The sequence below is a fragment of the Lytechinus variegatus genome, chromosome 7 (genome assembly GCF_018143015.1).
Source record: "Lytechinus variegatus isolate NC3 chromosome 7, Lvar_3.0, whole genome shotgun sequence".
In the NCBI taxonomy this organism is placed as follows: domain Eukaryota; kingdom Metazoa; phylum Echinodermata; class Echinoidea; order Temnopleuroida; family Toxopneustidae; genus Lytechinus; species Lytechinus variegatus.
The window spans coordinates 1,068,467-1,092,672 of NC_054746.1; the positions used below are offsets into that span (position 1 = coordinate 1,068,467).

At 35.4% G+C, this 24,206-nt stretch overlaps 1 protein-coding gene across 1 annotated transcript in view; it reads right to left on the reverse strand.

Annotated features, from left to right (window-relative positions):
* The window catches only part of LOC121418157 (peroxisome assembly factor 2-like), a 34,127-nt gene extending 10,156 nt beyond the window's left edge, over positions 1–23,971 (reverse strand). The window contains exons 1-12 of the mRNA XM_041611875.1: positions 22,278–23,971; positions 20,876–21,051; positions 19,065–19,248; positions 18,217–18,365; positions 17,374–17,558; positions 15,974–16,051; positions 13,681–13,832; positions 12,695–12,796; positions 11,221–11,433; positions 10,427–10,547; positions 8,274–8,358; positions 1,511–1,572 (exon numbers count right to left, since the gene is read on the reverse strand). Of these exons, the coding sequence (XP_041467809.1) occupies positions 1,511–1,572; positions 8,274–8,358; positions 10,427–10,547; positions 11,221–11,433; positions 12,695–12,796; positions 13,681–13,832; positions 15,974–16,051; positions 17,374–17,558; positions 18,217–18,365; positions 19,065–19,248; positions 20,876–21,051; positions 22,278–23,894 (3,124 nt within the window). The 5' untranslated portion in view covers positions 23,895–23,971. The remainder of the gene's footprint in view (positions 1–1,510; positions 1,573–8,273; positions 8,359–10,426; positions 10,548–11,220; positions 11,434–12,694; positions 12,797–13,680; positions 13,833–15,973; positions 16,052–17,373; positions 17,559–18,216; positions 18,366–19,064; positions 19,249–20,875; positions 21,052–22,277) is intronic.
* Positions 23,972–24,206: the final 235 nt, after the last annotated feature.

The following is a 24,206-nucleotide window of genomic DNA, read 5'->3' on the forward strand; positions in this document are numbered from 1 at the left end:
GAGTGGAAAAAGAAAAGAGATGAGTACAAAAACCCTTCCTGGAATCCTCCTCACAGAGTGGAAAAAGAAAAGAAAAGAGATGAGTACAAAAACCCTTCCTGGGATACTCCTCACGGAGTGGAAAAAGAAAAGAAAAGAGATGAGTACAAAAACCCTTCCTGGGATACTCCTCAAGGAGTGGAAAAAGAAAAGAAAAGAGATGCTCCAGAGGGAGGGTAGAAATTTAATACGTTGTGTACAGGCAATCAAGAATCTGCTTACCAAGAAAATACCGATCACAGCAGATGAAAACAACAACCGTTCCCCATATGCTATTATTTCACATCTTTGTACATCCATTTCCTGTTTTGATTTGTGCCCGAACATTGAAAATTTGAATATCACTCAACTTCGTAATCATATACAAGTGAAATTACACATATTCTTTTTTTTAATATATCACACAAGTTTCTGTTCCTCGCTTGAGACAAGAAAAAATCCCTCTCTTTGCACCATCCATTTCCCATTTTGTATATTCTTTTCTTTGTGATCAGGTTTAAAAATCATAGAAAAATCAACTGAATTAAAGCATGTGAAAATTTCAGTTTCTGCGCTATTTGCAAGAAGGAATATCTTCTCTCTGCATACCAAGTCTTCTACTCTGTTTTGTAAGTTAAAGATGAGACCCCTGTTAGATCAAGAAAATTGGTGGTCTGGGGCCTGCCCCAGGTAGGCAAGAAATCTGATGTAAACATTCCCTGATAATTATCTAAACCATTCCCAGTTTCGCATGTTTTCTACATGTATTTTCAGGATAAAAACTATAATGTGAAACTAATTAATAATGATAATAAACAGTTCTTGTATAGCGCATATCACAATTATGAATAATGTCTCTTAGCGCTTCCAAAGGACTTGGATATTATTACCCCAGCTGTAGCTTGGCTGCCGTAATTACTATGATTACAGCGCACACGCATTTCAAGGAATAAATTCCTGCCAAGTACCCATTCACCTCACCTGGGTTGAGTGCAGCACAATGTGGATAAATTTCTTGCTGAAGGAAATAACGCCATGGCTGGGATTCGAACCCACAACCCCGTTTCAAAGTCCGGAGACTAATCCACTGGGCCACAACGCTCCACTAATCAGCACCTCCATAACCATCATTCAATGGATGTTGTTTTGATATGCAACAAAATATAACAGATTCTGACTGACTACTGTGCTTTCAACTTTTGAGCTGATAAAAATTCTTGATTTTTCCCTCATATGCCTGATTTGAGGTACAGTATGTATTTCTGATCAAAGTCCTGATATTTCCCTGACTGGTAAAAATTAAAACCAATCTCCCTGATTTTGCTGATGGACTGGAAACCCTGAATAAAAACAATTTGTGAAGGGTTTCAGTATTAAGATAAGAAGATACCGAAGGTCACTTTGGGGTTCGGCCTTTACAAACAAGCTTAAAAGGACTAATAAGATTCTGGCTTACGTTGAGAAACCTTTGAAGATCATCAAAATAACATACCTTCTCTGACGTTCTCTTCACTCTGCCCAACATACATATTGATCAGTTCTGGTCCTTTCACACTATGGTAAAAACAAGAAAAAAATTCTTGATTTTTCTTCAGGATAAAATGGTCATATTAAGCACATTTGTTTTAAAATGGGCTAAGCAATTTATCGCTTTGGCATTTGGTGGCTGCACAAGCAATGAGGTTTGAGTTGAGTCTGTGGAGGGTTTATTTACTCCACATTTAACTCTGGTTAAAAAATTTCGATCTCAATACTTGATAAAAATTATAATTAAAAAAACGCACCAGGCCAAGTGCAAGCTGAACACTGGCAAGATGCCAGCCAAACAGCCACTAGTACCCTTATATATCAACACCATCCGGTGCTGGAATTACATCCAGCAAGAGAAAGTCAATGTCATGCAATAGTGTGGCCAACATAGCACCTAATGTCCACTGAGGAAGCCTCAATAATCACTGATTCTTATTAAGGCATGCGGAATATCAAAATTTCATTCAGAAAGGTACTTAATTAAAGATATAGGCACATATATTCTGAAGTCAGGTTTAAAGTTGTGGTTTAAGTATGGATAGTCAATTGTAACATAAGTCACTAACAGTAAAGATATCATATTTCAGCTCATTTTGCTCTCAAATCATTCATAATTGTCTAAGAAGTATAATAGATGATTGTCTTAACCATCAATAAATCAGGTAACAGCACAGTAAACATACCAAACATACAACTTAATAAAAAAATTTACACTCTTGTCTTCCCATAATTCAAGCACAGAATTAGACCACGGTCTAAGTTAAACCTGACTTCAGAATACGGGCCATAGATTCTACCAAAGGAAGAAATACCACTGAATATCCTTCAGCTTCTATCATCAAGGGGACGTACAGTACTTATTAGATTTAGCCCTATCTAGCGGGGGGGGGGGGGGGAGGGAATGGTAAAAAAATAACTTGACATTTTTCACAATAAATCTGTAACAAGAAAAGATCGCGTTGTGATGTTTCATGAGGTTTTTCTTCCTTTGAGTCTCATGCAGCTATGAAAACCAAATTCAATTCAATTTATTCAAATTCCATTCAATAACAGAGAAATACATAACCGAAATATGTCACAGAATTTCTTCCAGAATCCTTTGATACATATTTTTCTTACAAATACATACAGACACTTCAGTGTTTTTTATTCATTTTGTTATTGCACCAACATACCACTTTATACATTTCTGAAGTTTAGAAGAGTCAAATTACTTAAAATACACAACCACTTTTCAAGTAAATTTGAAGTACTCATTCAAAAATGAATATTGCAACCTGCTCAAGTGATGTAACGTGAGTAACCGAAAAAACTGACTTTGTTTTCTGAGATAAAAATTCTTCACAGTTAATTGGTGGGATTTCAAATTCTCTTCCTTCAAACAATCTTTGGCACAGTGATGACTATCAAAATCATTAAAAAGTACAATTTTTTATAAAAATGATGAAGAAAAACTGTAAAGTGAGTAACTTTGTAACGTGAGTAACCATCATGTAATGTGAGTAACCAGTAAAAATTATTCAGTTAGGTAACATTTTCTGTGGGATGTCAAGTTTTAAGTCTCATGGTGAGTTGTGAAGTTATTTTTGATTAATTAAAAGCAAAATGAGGGTACACCTCTTTGATGTGACTCTTTGTTCATCAAAATATCAGTGGTCATACAATCACACAAAAAATTGAATATTAGTAGAAGTATTCACAATGCGAGAGTGCATTAGTAAGACTTGGTTTCGATTAACCAAAATTTAAAGAGTGTTCGAACAACACATTGACTACCCTTTATACCTGTAACCCTATCTAGGCCGGGGAATTTGGTAGTTGATATGGCCCAGGGGGGGGGGCCTCCCAGTCCCCCCTTGAGATCTCGGCCATTGGCAGCACGATCACGCCGAAAATTTGCGCGCAGGTTGTCTTGGACATAATCTACAATACTATACAGTAATTTATTTCATGCAAATTGGTATTAAGCAATTATGCTAATTTATGCATAATTAGTAAGCGAAATCATACTTTTCCCTTCTACTCCCTAATAAAGCTCCAATTGTTCCAATTTTTGGTATAAAATCTCTTTATGATGTTCCTAGCCTAGCAATGAATTTTACACACATTATTTAATTTTTAATGACATGTGTGTTGTTAACCATACATGGACAAAATGTAACGTGAGTAACCATATTATCTACACCCCAAGTAAAAACCATGTGTTCTTTATTTTTTTAATTATATACAAAGTTTGTCTCCCTAATATACTTCTTTGAAATGGATATAATCAACTTTCATTAAAGCCTTGTATCAGGAGACTTTTCACTTATGTTGACTTTTCATTTTATGCATGTCCAAATCATGTAACGTGAGTAACCAACACATTCCAAAGATTTGCGAGGAGCATAAAAAAATTTCCCAAGTTTTGTTTTTATACAAAGGATAGTCAGACTGTGTACTTTGTTGTGATAAGGAGATGTTTAGTTCCTATCAATAATAATGGAATTACCGCTCCAAGTATGAGTCGTGTCTCCAAATGTAACGTGAGTAACCGTGGAATAGCCCCTCTGGCAGTCTCACCTGCATCACATGATTCAATATAGCAGCAGTGCTGACTTTGAAAACTACTATAAAATAATTATTCACAAACAACACCATTCATATAATGATACAATACTACGTTCATTGATCATGTGACCTAAAACTTGTCGGTGATACTTGATTACCCCTATATCCACATTTTATACACCATATCTATACTCTTTGAAAGTTATGACAGCAATCTAATAATTACCTCTAAAATGGCCAATGTTCAATGACCTTATAAAATGACCTTTGACTTTGCTCATGTGACCTGAAACTCGCACAAGATGTTCAGCGATACTTTACAAATCTTATGTCCAAGTTTTATGGACTAGACCAATATATTTTCAAAGTTATGATTGTAATTCAACAGAAACCCCCATTTGGCTAAAGTTCATTGACCCTAAATGACCTTTGACCTTAATCATGTGACCTGAAACTTGCACAGGATGTTCAGTGATACTTGATTACTATTATGTCAAAGTTTAAAGAATCAGGTCCATAACCATTCAAAGTTATGATTGTAATTCAACAGAAACCCCCATTTGGCTAAAGTTCATTGACCCTAAATGACCTTTGACCTTGGTCATGTGATGTGAAACTCATGCAGGATATTCAGTAATACTTGATTAACCTTATGTCCAAGTTTCATGAACTAGGTCCATATATTTTCTAAGTTATGATGACATTCCAAAAACTTAACCTTAGGTTAAGATTTTGATGTTGATTTCCCCTACATGGTCAAGTTCATTGACCCTAAATGATCTTTGACCTTGGTCATGTGACATGAAACTCAGACAGGATGTTCATAATACTTGATTAACCTTATGGCCAAGTTTCATGAACTAGGTCCATATACTTTCTAAGTCATGCTGTCATTTCAAAAACTTAACCTTCAGTTAAGATTTGGTGTCGACACCGCCGTCTGGTGTTGACGCCGCTGTCGGAAAAGCGGCGCCTAAAGTCTCACTCTGCTATGCAGGTGAGACAAAAACCAATTAGTACCACCATAACCAGTCATTCAATGAATGTTGTTTTGGTATGCAACAAAATATGACAGAGTCTGACTACCATGCTTTTGACTTCTGGGCTGATCAATATTTGCTGATTTTCCCCTCATTAGAGGCATTTTCCCCTGATTGGAGGTATTTTTTTCATCAAATTCCCTGATTTTTTTGATGGGCTGGGAACCCTGCAAGAGAAGCGAACACTACATATGTTTCATAATCAATGCTGTAGAAATAGTGCTCTGGCATTTGGTGCTGCACAAATAACAGGGTTTTGAAGGATCAAAACAGGTATTTTGTTTTTGCCAAGGCCATATGCAGACATTTTTCCTGGGGGGCAGGATGCGTATTTTTCTTAAAAAGAAACTGGAAAACAAAGGAGTGAAGCAACCAAGCTCGTCTTGGGGAGCTTTCGCATTTTTAAAGTGAAATTAAATGATTTTGTGCACATATTTGGTGAATTTTGAGAAAATTTTCAGTAATAAAATGTGGATTTTTTAATATATCTGGGGAGGGGGACAACTCCCCCCCACCCCCACCCCGTGTACAGCCATGTTCATGACAATATCTTCCTTTTATATAATACACAAAAGTACATGCACAGGTTATCTTCTATTCTTTTTTACTTGAACACTGTGTACATACATACATCTTATCTTTACACTGTACATGCACATCTAATAATTATATTTCGTAATACATGTACATGTACATCCACAAAGGTTTTGCCCAAATTGTGACGCAACTCTTTCGTGTCAATCCTGGGAGATTGATGAACGAATGCTATGGATTAATCAACATGTTTTTGTTAAAAGTGATTAGAAAACCTTGTTGAAGCACTTCAGTTTTTCTGTGATAACAATTACCAGTATAGGTCTGCTGATTAATCCTTTATCATCCCTGATTCCTTTATGTACAGTGATCCCACACGCAACTGGGGCCCGTTGCAGAAAGAGTGCGTTTAAACGAAAGTCAAAAATGCGCACTGTTGATTGGTTGAAAATCAAGTTACGCATGATTTTTAGAGTTGCGTTTGATTGCAACTCTTTCTGCAACGGGCCCCTGGACAATTCCATAAACTTTATAAAGGACAAGTCCACCCCAACATAAAGTTGATTTGAATAGAAAGAGAAAAATCCAACAAGCATAACACTGAAAATTTCATCAAAATCAAATGTAAAATAAGAAAGCTATGACATTTTAAAGTTTCGCTTAATTTCACGAAACAGTTATATGCACATCCTGGCTGGTATGCAAATAAGGAGACTGATGAAGTCATCCACTCACTATTTCTTTTGTATTTCATGATATGAAATTTGAAATATTCTAATTTTCTCCTCATTGTCAAGTGATACAACGATTAATTCCTCCATGAACATGTGGAATTAGCATTGTTTAATACTACACGTATATGGTTCAGTCAAGTTGGTCCTTATTGTCAAATCTACAAAAAATGAAATATTGTATAATTCAAACAATAAAAAACATTAAAAAAAATAGTGAGTGATGGACATGATCGACTGACTCACCTAGTTGTGCATATCACTGTTTTGTGAAAAATAAGCAAAACTTTAAAATGTCATAACTTTCTTATTTTACATCCGATTTTGATGAAATATTCAGCACTATGCAAGTTTGAATTTTCTCTTTTTGTTCAAATCAACTTTAATTTGGGGTAGACTTGTCCTTTAAAGGTCAAGTCCACCCCAGGAAAATGCTGACTTGAATAAATAGAGAAAAATTGTAATAAAAATAGTGGAAGGAAAGTGAATTTTAGTCCGAAGATGGTATAGCTATGTCTCAGAGCTGGTATGTGATTGCGCTGTGTTGAAATATATACACATGTGTGTTGAGGATTCATCTTGAAGTCTTAAACTTGTAATAAAATCAACTTCTTCTTGCAAGCTTCAAGTCACAGGTATTTCTTTGCATTCAATGCAAGAATATAATTAAGCTTGGTTTCGTGACCCCCCCCCAACCAAGGAGGAAAGGGTGTCATTACATCTACAAAACAGTACATTACGGTTTTCTTTTCAGGGGTGGGGGCATTATATATCTTTTCAAGGTGTGTCACATATCTGTCTATGAAGCATTATATTCATGAGTAAAAATGACTGGTCAATTGGCACTCATGTGACAAACTTATATTATTTCCATTAAAAAACTATTCGGAGCCAAATAAACATTGAGCATAAGCAGTTCTCCCCAGAAAAAATATTGAAAACAACACGGAGTAAACGGAGAATCTCGGGCATAGCAGACGGTAAATTGTCTCAAGTGGGGAACCCTTGGTGTGTAGCCACGCAGACACCAATCAGATTCCACTGAGCACAGTGGCTAAACAAATTTGGTCCAGAATAGGGACAACTAGGACATTTAAAACCACCAAGGTTTATCGCTAAATTAAGGGAAGAAATATAACAGAAAGAAGGAGCATTTTTGTGAATTTTGAAAAATTTGCATGAATTAGCATGTTTAATGAGTTTCAAAATTCTTTGTAGATGTTTTGAATCCCCCGCCTAATGCTATCATATTAAGCAAACAGAATTTAAATCGGACTTGACATGACGAAGGAGCATTTTGAAAATCAGTCAACCAATAAAGAAGATGAGGCATTTTCTGTGCTTTATGAATTTTGCATAAATTATCATAAAAATTGCTCTAGACAAAATTTTAAAATTCTGTGTAGAAGTTTGGTGAACCTCATGAAGCTCTACCAGATGGAAGCAAAAAATAAAAATCAGTCGACAAATAAAGAAGAAGCACTTTTTGTGAATTTTGAAAAATGTCATGAAATAAGCATATTTAATGAAGTTTCAAAATTCTGTGTAGAAGTTTTGAATCCCCCACTTAGTGCTATCATATAAAGCAAACAGAATAGAAATCAGACTTGAGATGACGAAATAGAAGCATTTTGTAATTGTGGAAGGACGATAGACGACGGACGCCATGCCACGGCATAAGCTCATTCGGCCCTTCAAGCCGGAGGAGCTAACAAATATACTACAAGTTTCTTTTGAAAGTATTAGTGACAACCATTCATCCTCGGTTGGACTGGCAATCAGAAAAAGATATATTTGTCTGTCCAACCTCAGATGAATAATTCCCAACTATACTTTCTCAAAGCCTGGTATATTTGTATAATGTTCATACCTTAAGAAATTGAGAGAACATTCTGTAGCAACAGCTTTGGCTAGAAGCGTCTTTCCTGTTCCAGGTGGCCCATACAACAAGACACCTTTATCGAAAATGAAAAAAAAATGGGAAGAATACAAAGCAGAAAATCATTTACGTATTAGAGCTTCATGAAAATTCAATAGCAATATGAATCATGATTGGAAACGCAATTACATGTACAAAACACAGAACATGAACACAATCAGGGGTACACCTTTAAATGTTGAAAATATAAAGCTGATTGTACATCGATTGGCTACACGCAAGTTTGCTGAGAAAAATCACTGAAAGATGCTTCATGAAACTCTCTCTCTCTCCCTCTCTCTCTCCTGAACTAACATACTTGGTCTCTCAAAAAGCTCTTTGTAAGTTACAAACGATTTCACAACCACTGGTGATCCTTTTTGTGATAAATGATACGCACCAAATTTTCATAGGTACCGATTTAGTTTAAAAGCAAGTGGAATGCCTCTGGAAGTCTCACCTGCATTACGTGATTCGTTGTATTGCAGCAGTGCTTATTTTGAAAACAGCTATTAAATAATTATTCACAAAAGAAAACATTCATATGATAATATACTGGTCCATTGACCCAAAATGACCTTTGACCATGATAATGTGATCTAAGATGTGTGCGAAACAATCATTTATTTTTAATACCCTTATGTCTATGTTTCACGAACTACACCCATAAACTTTCTTAGTTATGATGCCAATTCTACAAATACCCTCAAAATGACTAAAGTTCATTGACCCTAAATGACCTTTAACCATGGTCATGTGACCTGAATCTCGCACAGGATGTTCTGTGATACTTGACTACACTTATGTCTAAGTCTTATGAACAAGATCCATAAACTTTCAAAGTTACGATGGTAATTCAACAATACCCCAACATGGCCAAAGATTATTGACCATTAATGACCCTTGACCTTGGTCATGTGACCTGAAACTTGGATAAGATGTTCAGTGATATTCGATTATTCTTATATCCAAATTTTATGAACTAGCTCCATGACAATTTAAAGTTGAAATGTAAATTCAATAAATACCTTAATATGCTCAAAGTTCATTGACCCCAAATGACCTTTGACCTTTCTGTCCTGAAACTCAAGCAGGATGTTCAGTAATACTTCATTACCCTTATGTGTAAGTTTCATGAACTAGGTCCATATACTTTCTAAATTATGATGACATTTCAAAAACTTTACCTTAGGCTAAAGGGATGGTCCAGGCTGGACCACACTGTATTTATATCTAAATAAATAGAGTATAATTCACAGAGCAAAATGCTGAAAATTTGATCAAAATTGGATAAAAAATAACAAAGACATTGAATTTTAAAGATTTGCATTATTCCGGTGAAATTCATTAGGTGGGATGATGTCATATCTCCACTTTTTTTGTATTTTATTATATGAAATTAGGTTTATTCAAAATTATACTAAAACAATTGGATTGACAAATGATTAAGTGCATTACTTATCTATTGCCACAACTTATTTCATCATAATGGAGACACATCATTTACACATGTATGAAAAAAAAGAATCAATTATGATTTCATGCAATAACATAAGAAAAAGGAAAGTGGGGATATGACATCATCAGCCCACCTAATAAATATTCATGATGATGTGCATATAACTGTTTTCACAAAATATTTATAAGCTTTAACATTCAATAACTTTGTTAAATATTTGTTGTCTGATTTTGATGAAATTTTCAGCATTTTGCTGTGTGAATTTTAGCCTATTTATTTAGATATAAATATTTTCAGCCTGGACCATCCCTTTAAGATTTTGATATTGATTCTCCCAACATGGTCTAAGTTCATTGACCCTAAATGAACTTTGACCTTGGTCATAAGACCTTAAACTTAGGCAGGATGTTCAGTAGTACTTGATTACCCTTATGTCTCAAGTTTCACGAACTAGGTCCATATGCTTTCTCTTTCTAAGTTATGTCATTTCAAAAACTTAACTTTAGGGTAAGATTTGATGTTGATGCTGCCATAGGAAAAGTGGCGCCTATAGTCTCGCTCTGCTATGCAGGGGAGACAAAAAAGGGTTTATACCAGTCGACCATAAATTTCTTGTAGCTTACGAAAAGTTTTGTGAAAAACTGACCTGATCTTCTGAGTCCTGCAGCAAACAATTCAGGGTGTTGTAGAGGTAACTGTATGGTGTCCAGGATCTCAGCCTTCACATCGGACAGACCACCAACATCCTCCCAGCTCACATTAGGAATCTAAGTAATAACAATAATAACAGTTCATATTTATACAGCTCCTGTTTCATGGGATACAACATGCTTTGACATGCCATCCCTGGTCTGTAAAGGATATAAAATAAATACAAATTACCAGGCAGTGACAGCATTGCTCTAATTCCAGTGCATACATGAATAGGATACTAAAAAAGGTAATGTAGGTCTTCAAGTTTCATTTTAATTGATCCAATATTAGTGATGATTTAACAAGAGGAGAGAGTTTATTCCATAGCCAAGTGAGAAAAAGAGATAAAACCTACAGCAAACCTCACATCATTTGGTGGTAATTTGTTTTGTTTTTTTACCCTAATTTCAAAGAAAGCATGAATGCTTGTAAGGAAGCAACCAAAGGACCGAAGGTTTAGAGTCCTCTCTCCGAGAGACTTGGTGATGAGGATAAATACCGTACCGAAGGTCACTAACACACAAAGAGGGAATCAAACTCAGGTCATCGCAATCCGAATCCCTCTCTCAACTGCCTTAGCGATCATGTTCTTTGCAGTAGTCAAATTTGAATATATGACCCCGTTCTTATAGCTATTTCCTCAGTCTCCAGAAACTTCATCAAGATTGAACCATTCACAAGAAGGGTAAAGATTTTTTTTTTTTAATCTGACTGAATCAGCAAAGGGGATGAATAACTTCAAAATACCTTAGGAGCACCAATGCTGTCAGCATGCGCAGACTGGAGCTTGCTGAGGGCCACCTCAAAGTCACTCTGATGGATCTGTACTCCGGCAGCGCAGATATCCTTCTCCTCCTGGATGGATAGCTTGCTACCTACAGAACAGGCAGCTACAATCCTGGACAGTGCCGCTCTGATGGTGTGTGCATGAAGAGCAGCAAGATCACCAAGGACCATACCCTGAGGATAAGAAAGGCAATAGGAAGACTATTATATTATAATTTCATTTGGTATGATCTGCAAACATATACAGACCAAATATACGCAATAAGATCAAGAGTCACATGGATCTTTGGAAAAGAAAAAGATTAACTGATATGAATAATATACATATTTAGGGGACAATTAAATAAGTGCTTGGTAAAAAAAAAAATAATAGAATAAAAAATAGCATTAAAAAACTGACATAATGAATGTTGCAGATCAAGGCACGCCGTGAAAAGTACAATCGAATGAATAAACATAAAGCTTGAAAAAAAAAAACAATAATATAGAATTGAACAATTACTGTGGACGCGAAATGATGAGCTGTGATTTATTGTCAAGGTAAACAAATTAGGCTTAGTAAACAAACATTAATTCAAGTATTAGCAACTAATTAATGCAAAGGTTCTTACACATTCCTTTTGTTGGCACAGTATGGGGTCCAGGGAAAAAAATTACATCTGGGGGTGATTTTGCCCCTAAAATGCTCAAAAGAGGCCTGGAAAATGAAACAGTGTCCTTGAAATCCTCATTCACTGCCATGTTAAAATCCATCTAATGTTGCAGATCAAGGCACGCCACGAAAAGTTTCATGCCCATGGAGACAGCTAAAAACTACAATACTGTATCGCAAAATCTTCAAAAAATTAATTGCTAATATTTTTCATCAATTAATTATGCAAATAAGCGTATGAAAATTGCTCATAATTTTTGGTTTGTGTATGTTCTTGCCTTTGACTCACTTTATGTAGCTAGTAGAATGCTAGTAGAATTTGGTGAACATATTAATTTTTACATTTTTAATAAAAATCTGAAAAAACAATTGCCCCCAAAATAATTAATTTCCAATGTGTTTCATTGTTTTTAATTCTTATTTATTTCTTTGTTTTTTTCAAACCTTCGTATTTTATTGTTTTTTATGAACTTTGTTAGGGACCCTTTAGCGATCATAAAGAACACAAAATAAATCCATCCAAACCAACAAAAGTAAACATAATCATACATTTATGATTTTTGGTTGATGAACACAATTGCATTGACTTTGTACATGGAATCATGTTTTTGAGCAATTTTGGGCGTCGCAAATTTGGTCTCAAAATATGCGCAAGACTTGAAAGTAAAGTCAGTGAGCGGCACGGTAAAAAAAATTGCGCAGTGGAATGATGATGAAATTTGTTGAGGGGGTCAAATTTACCCCCCCCCCCAGTTTAATAGGGGTTAAATCATGTTTACTTACGGCTGTTCTTTTAGCAATGTGGGGTATCTCAACATCAGCTGCCAAAGACACCTTCTCACAAAGGGCTTGCAATATATCACACCTCTCCTGCTCATTGGGAACCTTGAAAGAAAGAAAATACAAACATTAGAGGAGATATCACTGAACTGAAAGAATTAGAGAAAAGTAAGAGAGTAAAATAAGGGTAGAGAGAAGGGAAAGAAAGAGGTAGTGAAAGAGACATAAGATGATCAATGAAATAGAAAAAGCAAGGCAGAGTGCAAAACAAAAGTTATAAGTGGAAGAAAATACCATATACATTTAATTTAATAATTGTCATTGTGAATTTGAAATAAGCATTGTGATTGGTTAAAATTGCATTATGTTCTGTGCAAGATGATTGTTATAGCTGTATTCAGTGTTGCACTTGTGATGGAGCGATAAAGACGAATATAAAAGGTACTTTGTTCAAGATTTCTGTTCAATTCCTCTTAACTTCCTTTAACTATTCTTGAAAGGCACCTTGAGCACTTTACAGATTAAAGTTGGCACCATATCATTATCACTATCATTATAACATTAGGGGCCCATTAGTCTGCAGGCACTTGGAACTTTGATCAACAAGTGTGCCTCCACGCAAAGACAAGCACATACAAAACTTGTTGTTCCAGCCTTCAGTACACAAGGCATGAGTAGGCTGCAATTCAGACCCTTTACTCGAGTGAAGAGTTTGCCCAGCAGACTAGGGGCCCATTACAGAAGAGTTGCATTTAAATACAGCACCCATAATCAAGCTGAAATCCCTAAATGGCACATTTTACTCAATAAAGACAAAGTTGCATTTGATTTCTAGAAACCGAATAGTTCACGGTGGACTGTGCACTATTTAAACAATATGAGCTGATAGATCTAGGCTAATGTTGACGATTTATGCATTCACCAACACATAACACTTTTCATATTGAAGCAATTAGTATAAAAATAAAACAAAAATTAAATGAAAATACCTCCATTTCCAAATGGTGTAGGAAGCAGCTCTGGATGTCTGCTGTCACACGCTTTGCCGAAGGTGCTGATGCTACGACTATCATTGGCCAATCAGGATATGTTGAATGGAGATTGTTAATAGTCTCTTTCAGGTATGCTGCTACTCTCAGGTCTGATATAAAGAAAAGTAACATATACAGTACAAATGAAGGTAAATTGCCATTGAATTGTCTACTCACCACATGGTCTACCTTCATTTAGTCTAATGCCATTCTGTCCATCAACATTTTATTTCGTCTCATAATTTAAAACTCAGTTCAATTAGACCAAATGGTATATGGACTAAATGGCTATTGGACAAACTGGTTATTAGATGGAATGGCATTAGACTAAATGTAAGTAGACCATATAGTGAGTGGGCAGACTGATGGTAGACCAAATAATAGGAGACGAGTTGGCAATTGGATGAATTGGAATAGACAAATTGGAAATCAACCCATATGAATCACATGCAAGAAACTTGAATCAAGAACACCACTCCTACCAGTGGCCCGTTGCAGAAAGAGTTGCGTTTAAACGCAAGCCAAAAAATCAATCGCAAGTCTAAAATGCGCGCTGTTGATTGGTTGAAAACCAAGTTGCGCATGATTTTTAGAGTTGCGATTGATTGCAACTCTTTCTGCAACGGGCCCCTGATCATCCTAAAAAATTGTGAAAGATTCAAATCAAACTCATATTGTGATTGCTCTAATAACAAACTTGAAAGCCCTGTCACTTTGGGCAAGGTCAAAACTTTTCTGCATGCAAATCATTCTTTTGTGCACTTCTGCAGGCAACTGCGTGTGAAAAATGTGCGAAATACCGTCAATGAGGGCCAACTGCAGGAGACCTGCGGGTAGCAAGGCTTGCACTGACCAATGTGACAGAGCATTTATTTCATTTAAGTTCTTTATTTCAGATCTATCGCAACTCTTTGAAGATAAGGCTGTGTACATGTTATTGTGAAGAAAACTGATAAGATTTTGAATCTATATCTTGACTACAATCAATACTCGAGATATTATTCATGAATCAGATTAAAAAAACTGGTTCTTAGTTCTAGCTGTGACAAAATTTGCCTTGCCAGGAATTACCTATTCATTTTTTTTTAATCTATCATTCATTCAGTTCTGAAAGTCATACTTTGCATTCGACACAATATGGGCCACACAGTTTACAATTTGATTTATAAGACACCATAAATTTAAATTAGTCATCTTCAAATACAAGTAATTTTATAGATTAAAAAATAATGTATAAAATGTTGAAGGTTTAATGAAAATCAGTCAAAGGAATACAAATTTACGAATGCTCAAAGTTCTGATTTTGTAATGTCACATATGAGCAGCTCCTCAATATGCTGCATTATATGAACTCTAAAAATGCAATTCTCAAAAAATTGATTGTGAGGAGGATATGCCATCATGAGACACATAATTTAATTATACCCTTTTCTATATGCTCCTGGGGGGTTCTAAGTATAAATGTATGATACACCTGTACGTGAGTGCAGCCATTGAGACCCCCATTTTCAGCCTAAATTTCTGTTCCAGAGCATCACCAATTCAGAAAGCCATATAAATTCTATATTTCCCCATTACGGGGACCCTTAAATTTGTGATTTCTCGTTCCAATGCACGCCAATTATGAACTACTCAACTGGATCCCCGAAGCTCACCGCGCCTGAAAATAGCTAGTGCTAGTCTATATGAATCTAGCAAGACGCGCATGTTTTTTCCCACAGCCGCTACCCATTACACCTACGATCTAATAAGTTCCAGGGACCCCCGTCTTTATGTGGTCAGTTCCGGAGCATTGCATTTTTAGCAATCGTAGATCCAAGAGCCATTTCGGAGAACCCCGTTTTAAGACAAATTTTTAGTTCAAGAGCCACCATTTTTTTACTTTGGCGTGGGACATAGGTATCATGTTATAATTCAAGTACCTCCCCCCCACCCCGGGGATTTCACTTCATCATGTTCCAATGAAATTGGAATTTATTGAATTCAATTTGCATGATATATGCGGGGAGAGCTACATGTATATGACATCACAAATGGAATAAAAAAATCAAATTCATATCTCTCTTGTTCTTTGATAGATTTTTATCAAACCTTCACCAATATTTTTCTCATATTTTTCTGCTTGTATTAAAACAAAATTATGATCAGAGTGAACTTCCTCTTTAATACTAGAAACATTGTACTAACAAATGTAAATGCTGCATATTATTATCGTTGTTGTTATAATTATTACTGTTATTGTCATACATACCATCTCCGGACCCTTCTCGGTCTCTGCCTATAGCATGTATGTTCCTCAGTAGAATGATGCAGGGGACACTCATACCAGCTGGGAATAGAAAAAGAAGAAAATAATGGCCTCAATGTGGGTATAAATCGTTCCATGTGACCCATTAATTTCCTTGATTTTGATTTGGCTGAGAAGCACAGATGTCTGACTGTTAGCTGTCATACAAATAAAACATCCAACAACTCCTTTTATGAATGTTCCATGTACTTCTGTTATGCATCAATAAAGTTTAGATAAGGTGTTTTAGTAGGAATGTTGAAAAGCTATATTGATTTATCCAATTATCTAGACCTAACTAACTTTTCAACCCTTAATACAAGTACTTCTCACACTTTGATTACCAATAATTTACATTTGTACCATTGCAATTAATTTGATGAATCAATGACAAAGTGTGGTGATGAACTATTTACAATTCTAATAGGTATATTCTGAGATAAGGTGGCCACATGACCAAATATTGCATTGTGGGTATAAAGTAGCTTTGAACAATGTGAATAGTTCAGAACTCAAGCTGAGGCTATTTAAGTTGATGTATTTGCATTTAAGTTGATCACCTACTCAGAATCTATGTTTAGTATGTACATGTGTGGGTGGATGTGGTTGTGTGTGTGGGGGTTTGTATATATGTGTGTTTGTAATAGTTTTTCTATTCTATATTTAGCATCTTAACCTTATTATACATTTTTTTTTCTCTCTCCTTTGTATCTTGTAGATTAGTATAACCTGTGTTTTATGTTAATAACCATAAGTATTCCAGGGCCCTACTCACAAGCTTTGCTTTTAAAGGGGTCCTAAAACCAATTCATATGTATGCTATAGTCTGATTGATGTCTGTTCATGTACTCATTTACATTGTATGTACATCTATTTTGATTATGATGTGATGTTTTTGGTTTTGAATAAATAAACTTGAGATAGCTGTGCTATTAAACTATTGATTTTTAATTATTTGAAAGTAAGGTATCACAATGAACAGGATGTATTTCATAAGCATGTTTAGTCTTAGGACAGTATGATAATCCCTTCAAAGAAATTTCTGCTGACCATCTTTTGTGACCTAAACCTGATAGATTATCAGACGGATCAAAGATTGAATAGACTATAAACTTCAAATTCTTTTCTTTTTAAGATATTGCACCAGGAATGTTCTTGTTTCATGTTGGAGCACATTGATTACAATGTATATCTCTACCTAAAAAACCTATATATATATATAAACAAATGCATCAGCAATGAGTCAGCAAGGAGATCATGGAGCTGAAGTTAAGCCATTTTGTATTTAGGGAAAATTTACAATCTGAACTATGTTTATTTGAACTGAATTAAAACTGAAATAATCAACCAGTTTTTCATGCTACCTTTGAAGAATGTATTCCTGACTTTAGCCTCAGTAGCTGCAGAGGTATCAGCGAGAAGATCGTAGCAGTTGACATTGATGCAGTGCAGGTTGAGCTGACGGCAAACGGCTTTCACAGCGGTAGCTTTACCACTACCAGCAGGACCGGTTAAGAGAATAGATGAGGGTAGTCTTTCACACTGGACCCTGCAATGGAGATGTTTGTCAGTGAGGTTATAAGCTCCTGGTAATCCTTGCATCTGATTGGCTAAGAGCAAATTAATCTGTGAAAATTACTGATCAATACTCTTTATGACATGCTCACTTTGTCCAATTTTCAAGTGACATACTAACATGTTAAGGAATAGGATGTTCACAGAAGCAACCTCTAAAGGATTTAGAAATGTCCTGTTTTATTAAAAGCAATTTGATGTTTAATGATATACATGTAATGACAATGTAAACAAACTTTTACAGATTAACGTAAAATGAGAGTAAAATGATGCTGATTTATGTTTCATTATTAAATCATGACACCAATATATTTTCAATGGATTGAAAGATATAAGCTCATATATTTCAGATGGAAATTAGGGCACTTTTTTTCTTGAAACTGCATAATTTGTTGCATACTTCGGTGTGGATTTGGGGAAAAATTTCAAGAAAAATGTTTTAAAAATCAGAAAGAAAGTGATAATCAGTTTTGTCTTTACCTTCCATTTATTCAGGGGGCGGCTGGGGTGAGGAGTTTATGTTATCCCTCAAAAATTCAAAGTCATTATTTTAAAGATATTCAATGATTTTGGAAGCATTCTACAAAATACAAACCAAATGATAATTGAAAATATTTTTTTAAATTACAAACCTGCCCAAAAGAAATGGAAGAATGAGTTGCTCCAATTGAAATGGATATTTACTGATCCCTGTGGGAACTGGAGATGCCCACAGTGGATCTAACTTGTTGCTAAGATAGACGTCTGATGTCACTGGAATAAAGCTTGGCTTTGGTCCTTCCTATTCACATGAGAAAGAGAATGCTTTATTGTATAATAAGTAGGTCTTATCGTTTCTTTTGTGTTGAATTTCAAGTTTTATGACGATAAAGGAATCCCAGTACAATGTATCATAAATGAAAGGTGGCAGCATATCATTCAAACAGAACTTATGATCAATTTTCAATGTTGATTACAGCACAATATTTAACATGGGCATGGTATACCAAGTCTTCATTACATGTTGTAGTAACCCTAATAGAGTTTACAAGTGCATACACTACTGAGAATCATATGCATTGGGTCATCTCAGCTATTGAATCCTCTAACATTCATAAGGCCTTCCTAATATTTGAGAAAATACCATTATAAAAGTAAATTATACATACATGTATGAAATCAATTTCTTGGACATGGTGATTTAAAAAATGTGAATCTATAGGAGGTTGAACGAGCCTGCCTTTCTTTTTTCTTTGAGCATGCAAATGGTTACATTGAAAATGAAAGTGTGACAAATATTATACTTTGTACCGAAGTGAACATTAACACAGTGTATGATAATCAAAATCTGCATGATATCTTTCAGCTTCAAATTAATGTGGCTATCAGAAGGTGAAAGAAAAACCAATTTCAGCCTTCCTTATATTACAGTATACAGTGTATTTGAAACATTTCAAATATTTTTATGACTACCCCCCCTACCCATTACTTTCATACAAACCTGATAGACTGTTGTGTGCAAGACGTTGACAAGGTAAGATAAAGCTCTTTCCACTGGTGAAACTATCTTGTTGACCAGGAAGTAAATGTTGGGCAGACGTTGACCTCCCCCTTCTCCAGCTTCTTGGGTGAATTCTGGGAATGCTCTTGTGCTGAGGCTGATCACATCCCCTTTGGATAGTAGCCTGTAAAGAGTTAAATGATTGATAGAAAATAACTAGCAAGATTAAAGGTCAAATCCACACCAGAAAATTGTTGATTTGAATCCATACAGAAAAATATAACAATCATAACCAATCGTATTCAATCTCGGATGTAAAATAAGAAAGTTATGACATTTAAAAGTTTCGCTTATTTTTCTCAAAACAGTATATACACAACTCAGTGTTATGCAAATTATGAGAGAGTTGATGATGTCCATCACTCACAATTTTTTTTGTTTTTTATTGTTTGAAATTTACAATATTTCAATTTTTACAGAATCAACAATAATGAAAAACTTGACTGAACTACAAAATATTAAACAATGTTAATTCCACATGTTCAGGGAAAAATAAAACTTGATTTCACATGAAAAACGGGAGAAAATCAGAATATTTCATATTTCCTATAATAGAATACAAAAGAAATAGTGAATGGGTGATGTCATCAGTCCCCTCATTTGCATACCAACCAGGATGTGCATATAACCGTTTTGTGAAATTAAGTGAAACTTTAAAATGTCATAAGTTCTTTCTTACTTTTCATCCGATTTTGATGAAATTATCAGTGTTATGCTGGTTGGGGATTTTTCTCTTTTTATTCAAATCAGCTTTTTGTTGGGTTGGACTTGTCCTTTAATGATAGAAAATAACTAGCATGGTTAAGAAAATAAAAATATTGTGAAAGCAACAAATTTACATGTTTGCAATAAGCTGATGGGATTGACTACATTTTCTCAATGAAGGTAATCTGCATAGCACAGGGTGGGGCTATTCGTGCTTGGGTACATGTACATCGCTGAAGCAGATACAAATAGGCCTACATTGCGAAAGTTGCTCCAAGATGGTTTTGTGCATTAGTTGAACTAATTCATAAAATAAAACTTCCTTAGTTCACTGAGATGTAAAATGTAAAAAATGAGTTGAGCAATCTACAACCCCATTTTGCTGACATGACAAGATATACTGTCACCAAATTTCTTGCTTGTAAATCACCAGCATGTATTGAATTTTCATTTAAAATAGGTCAATAAATCAAATCAAATCAATCGATTTAGTCTGGATATATCTTTCTAAACTGGAAGTCAGGGACAAATAATTTCAGCTGTTCATCAGGTCCTAGTCTTATAAAAAAGTGTGATAGATACCACTATGATACATGTACCAATATCAAATCTGGAAAACCAGCAGCACCTTATTTCTTGCGAGGTCTTGCTGATGGACCAAATCAATTTAATACCTAGATGTATGGTAGTTTTATACTCAAAGGGTGAGACTGAAAGAAATTAAATGCATGTGAAAATGGTTTCCACTTATTAATGATAACCTACATTACATGTGTTGGCCTATTTTTATTTCATTTCATTTTACTCTTGCCAATTTTGTTTGAGCATCCCCTCCTTGTTTATTTGAATTTCTAAATTTAAATATCCAATGGTAATATAGAGAACACATCATATAAAAAGAAAATCCTCATAAATATACCTTCCATTTTTATGCTGTTCTTTCTTCTTTCTTTCTTTCCCCCTCCCCTTCTCTAAAACTATTTGGGGGCACAGGCACAGGCCCAGCCCCCCCCCCCCCCCCGAATCATCCCATCTCAATGACTTGCCTAGTGACAGAGAAGTACTTCTTTATTGCATCATCAAACTGGCTTGTCATTGGATAGTGTGGTGACTTGATGAGGGAGAGATGAACAGCAGTGGCAATAGGAGGCTTGCAGCTTGTAGTGATACTCTGTGATGTGGCTAGAATACTGGAGTATTCTTCTAGTTCATCTGTCGCAAGCTAAATGAATATCAAAAGATGTCAATGGAGAAATGAGGAAAAGGATAACTGAGACAATGAAATTAAAGGGGAATCCAGCCTTGGCCATAAAATATCGTGTCGGGAAGGAGAAAATAAATTAAACAGAATGGTGAAAGTTTGAAAGAAATTGGACAAGAAATAAGAAAGTTATAGCTGCTTTAAAATTGAGATCACTAATACTATGTAGATTTCAAATTGGCAACTCAGTAAGTAAATTATGACAAGGGCAAGGACAACTTCCTCATAGGCCATGTACTTTATTATCAGGGATTTGTGGTTTTCTCCAAAGTACCCATTCCCCTGGGGCAGTAATCTAAATATAACCCAGGTAGTATATTGTTTTATGTCCTCATGAAAGAAAAATATAATTTGAAATACAACTTTTGGGAAAAATGACATTTTAGCCAAAATATGTATTGGAGTACATGGAGGAATAGTCCTTGCCTTACATCACTATGACATCCCATATGCGGCCAATTTGAAGTCTCCATGGGTATAGTGATTACCAATATTTACAACTTTTAAAAATTCATAACTTTCTTTTTGTTTGTCCAATATTGTTCAAACTTTCACCTATCAACTTGTCTGATTTTTCTTTTCCTTATGAAAACAATTTTTTATTTGGGTTGGATTCCCCTTTAAGAAAAAGAAAATTTAGAAATCTAAAAAATAACAGTTGACAAAAATTTGAATAAAGTTATTGTTTTTACTACTGGTTCTAGTTTTAAGAAAAATTACAAAATACATGCTGTACAATTTCAGAATCATTCCAAACAAGAAATTTGTAAACTGGACAATACAGTTTAATAGCTAATTAATCCCTTTTCTATATAGAAAAGCAAGGATAATAGGAACCAGAAAATAACATGAATGCTAGTCAAGTCTGGCCCCTAGTCTAGATAGATAGAAACATGTTTCTTAACTTGTTATTTAAGAATGAACAATCGTGAGTCTACAAAATATACTCTATAAACAATGATTACATAGCAATTTAACACAAGTTAACAGTATTTACATAAGAAAGATATCTAGATGATAACAAAAATACCATATAGATAACAAAATTCATTTTTCTAACAGAAATATGGAATTTAACAAACTACAAAAGTACAAGTACTTTATACCATTAATTCACATTGGATTCTGAATTGACATGGGTTAAAAAAAAATCAAGTTTAAAAGGTGCAAACCATAAAACAAACTACCTTTACAGACACCATGGTATCTGGTTGTATGAGTTGAGAAGGGTGATCTTGGATGTTGAACCAAAGCTGTGGGGATATCGCCAATGAATCATCTTCCACAATGAATTCAACTTCATTTGAGTTAAAAGGAACATGGGCTCCACTTCTCCTACCCCTCTTATCACCATTTGGGAAGAGTTTGGGGTTGACAACAAAGATTTGAGCGAGATGGGCTCGCTTTTGTTGACCTTCCTGAGATGGAAGCAGAGGTTGATCCAATGTTTTTTCATCCTTTTGTTCATTTCTTTTGTCCTCCTTGGAATCAATGACATCATTCTGTGAATCAGAGGCTGTTTGGTCAGACATTGGTGGCTTTGACGAGACAGATTTCACAGTCAAATTTTTCGGGGTGGACGTTTGAATGTGGTCCAGATTACCAGGTCTTGGGACGAGTATTGAGATGGCAGCTTCGTCCAGTTCAACGTCCGTATTGATTAGGTCTGCTCTCACAGTTTCATCTTCCATCTCTGATGGATGTTCTGCCAATGTTACTGTGACCCAACTACCATTGTATGCATGAAGTTTGTCCAGTGTATCTTTTGTCACACCAAGCTTATAAGCTAATTCACATTGGTCACCAATGAATGAACTAGAAATGGATCTGTTCCCTTTTCCAAAGGTATTCCGATGTGCAGAAGATGTTGGCATCAGCACTGGTCTCAATAGAAGACTGGAGGCAGTACGATGTTCACCATTCATGTTAATCGTAGTTCCAGATGAAAGAGACATGTCGTCAGCTGTACCAGAATCAGAGTGCTGATTTTGTACTTCATGGTGGTCTTCAATCTCAAGCAGCCCTTGGGCAAAGTCGGACATGATGCGAGGTTCCGGGAGCTGAAAACAAGGTGATTCCATTCCATCTTCAGATCCATCTTTTCTGTCAATTCTGTTTGGTCTAGGGCTGATATGTCTCTCATCTGGGAAGCCAATGCTGCTAGAAATATCTGTGATCACAATTGAGGTGTTGACTGAAATTATCCCTTGTGTAACAGGCTCGCATTCCAAGGCAATCAAATCCATGTAGTTCGCTAGGCTGTACGTCTCATCCCCACTAAACACTGGGATAACAGGTGCAAGAAATCTATCATTTGCCCGCACTAAGACTTTTTGTTGACATGCCGACACAAGGAGTCCTGTACTAAAAAGCCTCTTCTTTGACCATTCGTAGCATCTGCTTGTCCTTGCTCCAAACACAGCCTTTGCGAGAGGAAACGATTTGACGGGTCTGATGTAGACGTCTTCATGATCTAATATTTTGTAGTGTTTATGAAATATTTCAGTTGCATAGACAGTAACAGTATCTGGACATTCTGACACTTGAGAAAGTGAGATGGATTTCTTCACCACCGCATCATCTAAAATTTGTAAACAAACAAACAGCTCCCTGTCCTCTGCAGTTGAGCTTTCATGTTCAGTAACCAGAGACACAATTGCATAATTGTCAAGTTTATCTCCTAGAAATCTACTAGATGCACTCTTAGATATGCCAAGGTGGAGAGAATTGTGGTCTACAGGAAAGTTAAATCGAGAAAACTTTGCGTGGGTCCGAGTGACAGGAAAACTCATAAAAGCCGCCATTCTGAGACTGAGAGGGAAGCGAGGTCCAAAACAATGGCAATGCAATTATGAATGGATTCCAAACACAACGCAGTATAGCAGTACGCGTGTGTTCCTCAAATTGGAGAAAGGTCACGCCCCCGCGTGGTGAAGTAACCGCCGAAATTCGATCAGTTTACTTAGCATTTATAGTAATGGACAATCTTTATAAAACGAGAACAAATATTTTTGGGCAAAAAAAAATATTTAGAACATTTTTAGTTTTAATATAATATTTGTATTAAAAAATAAATGTTCTTTTTTAAAATAATAAAATATATATTTTATAGAAAT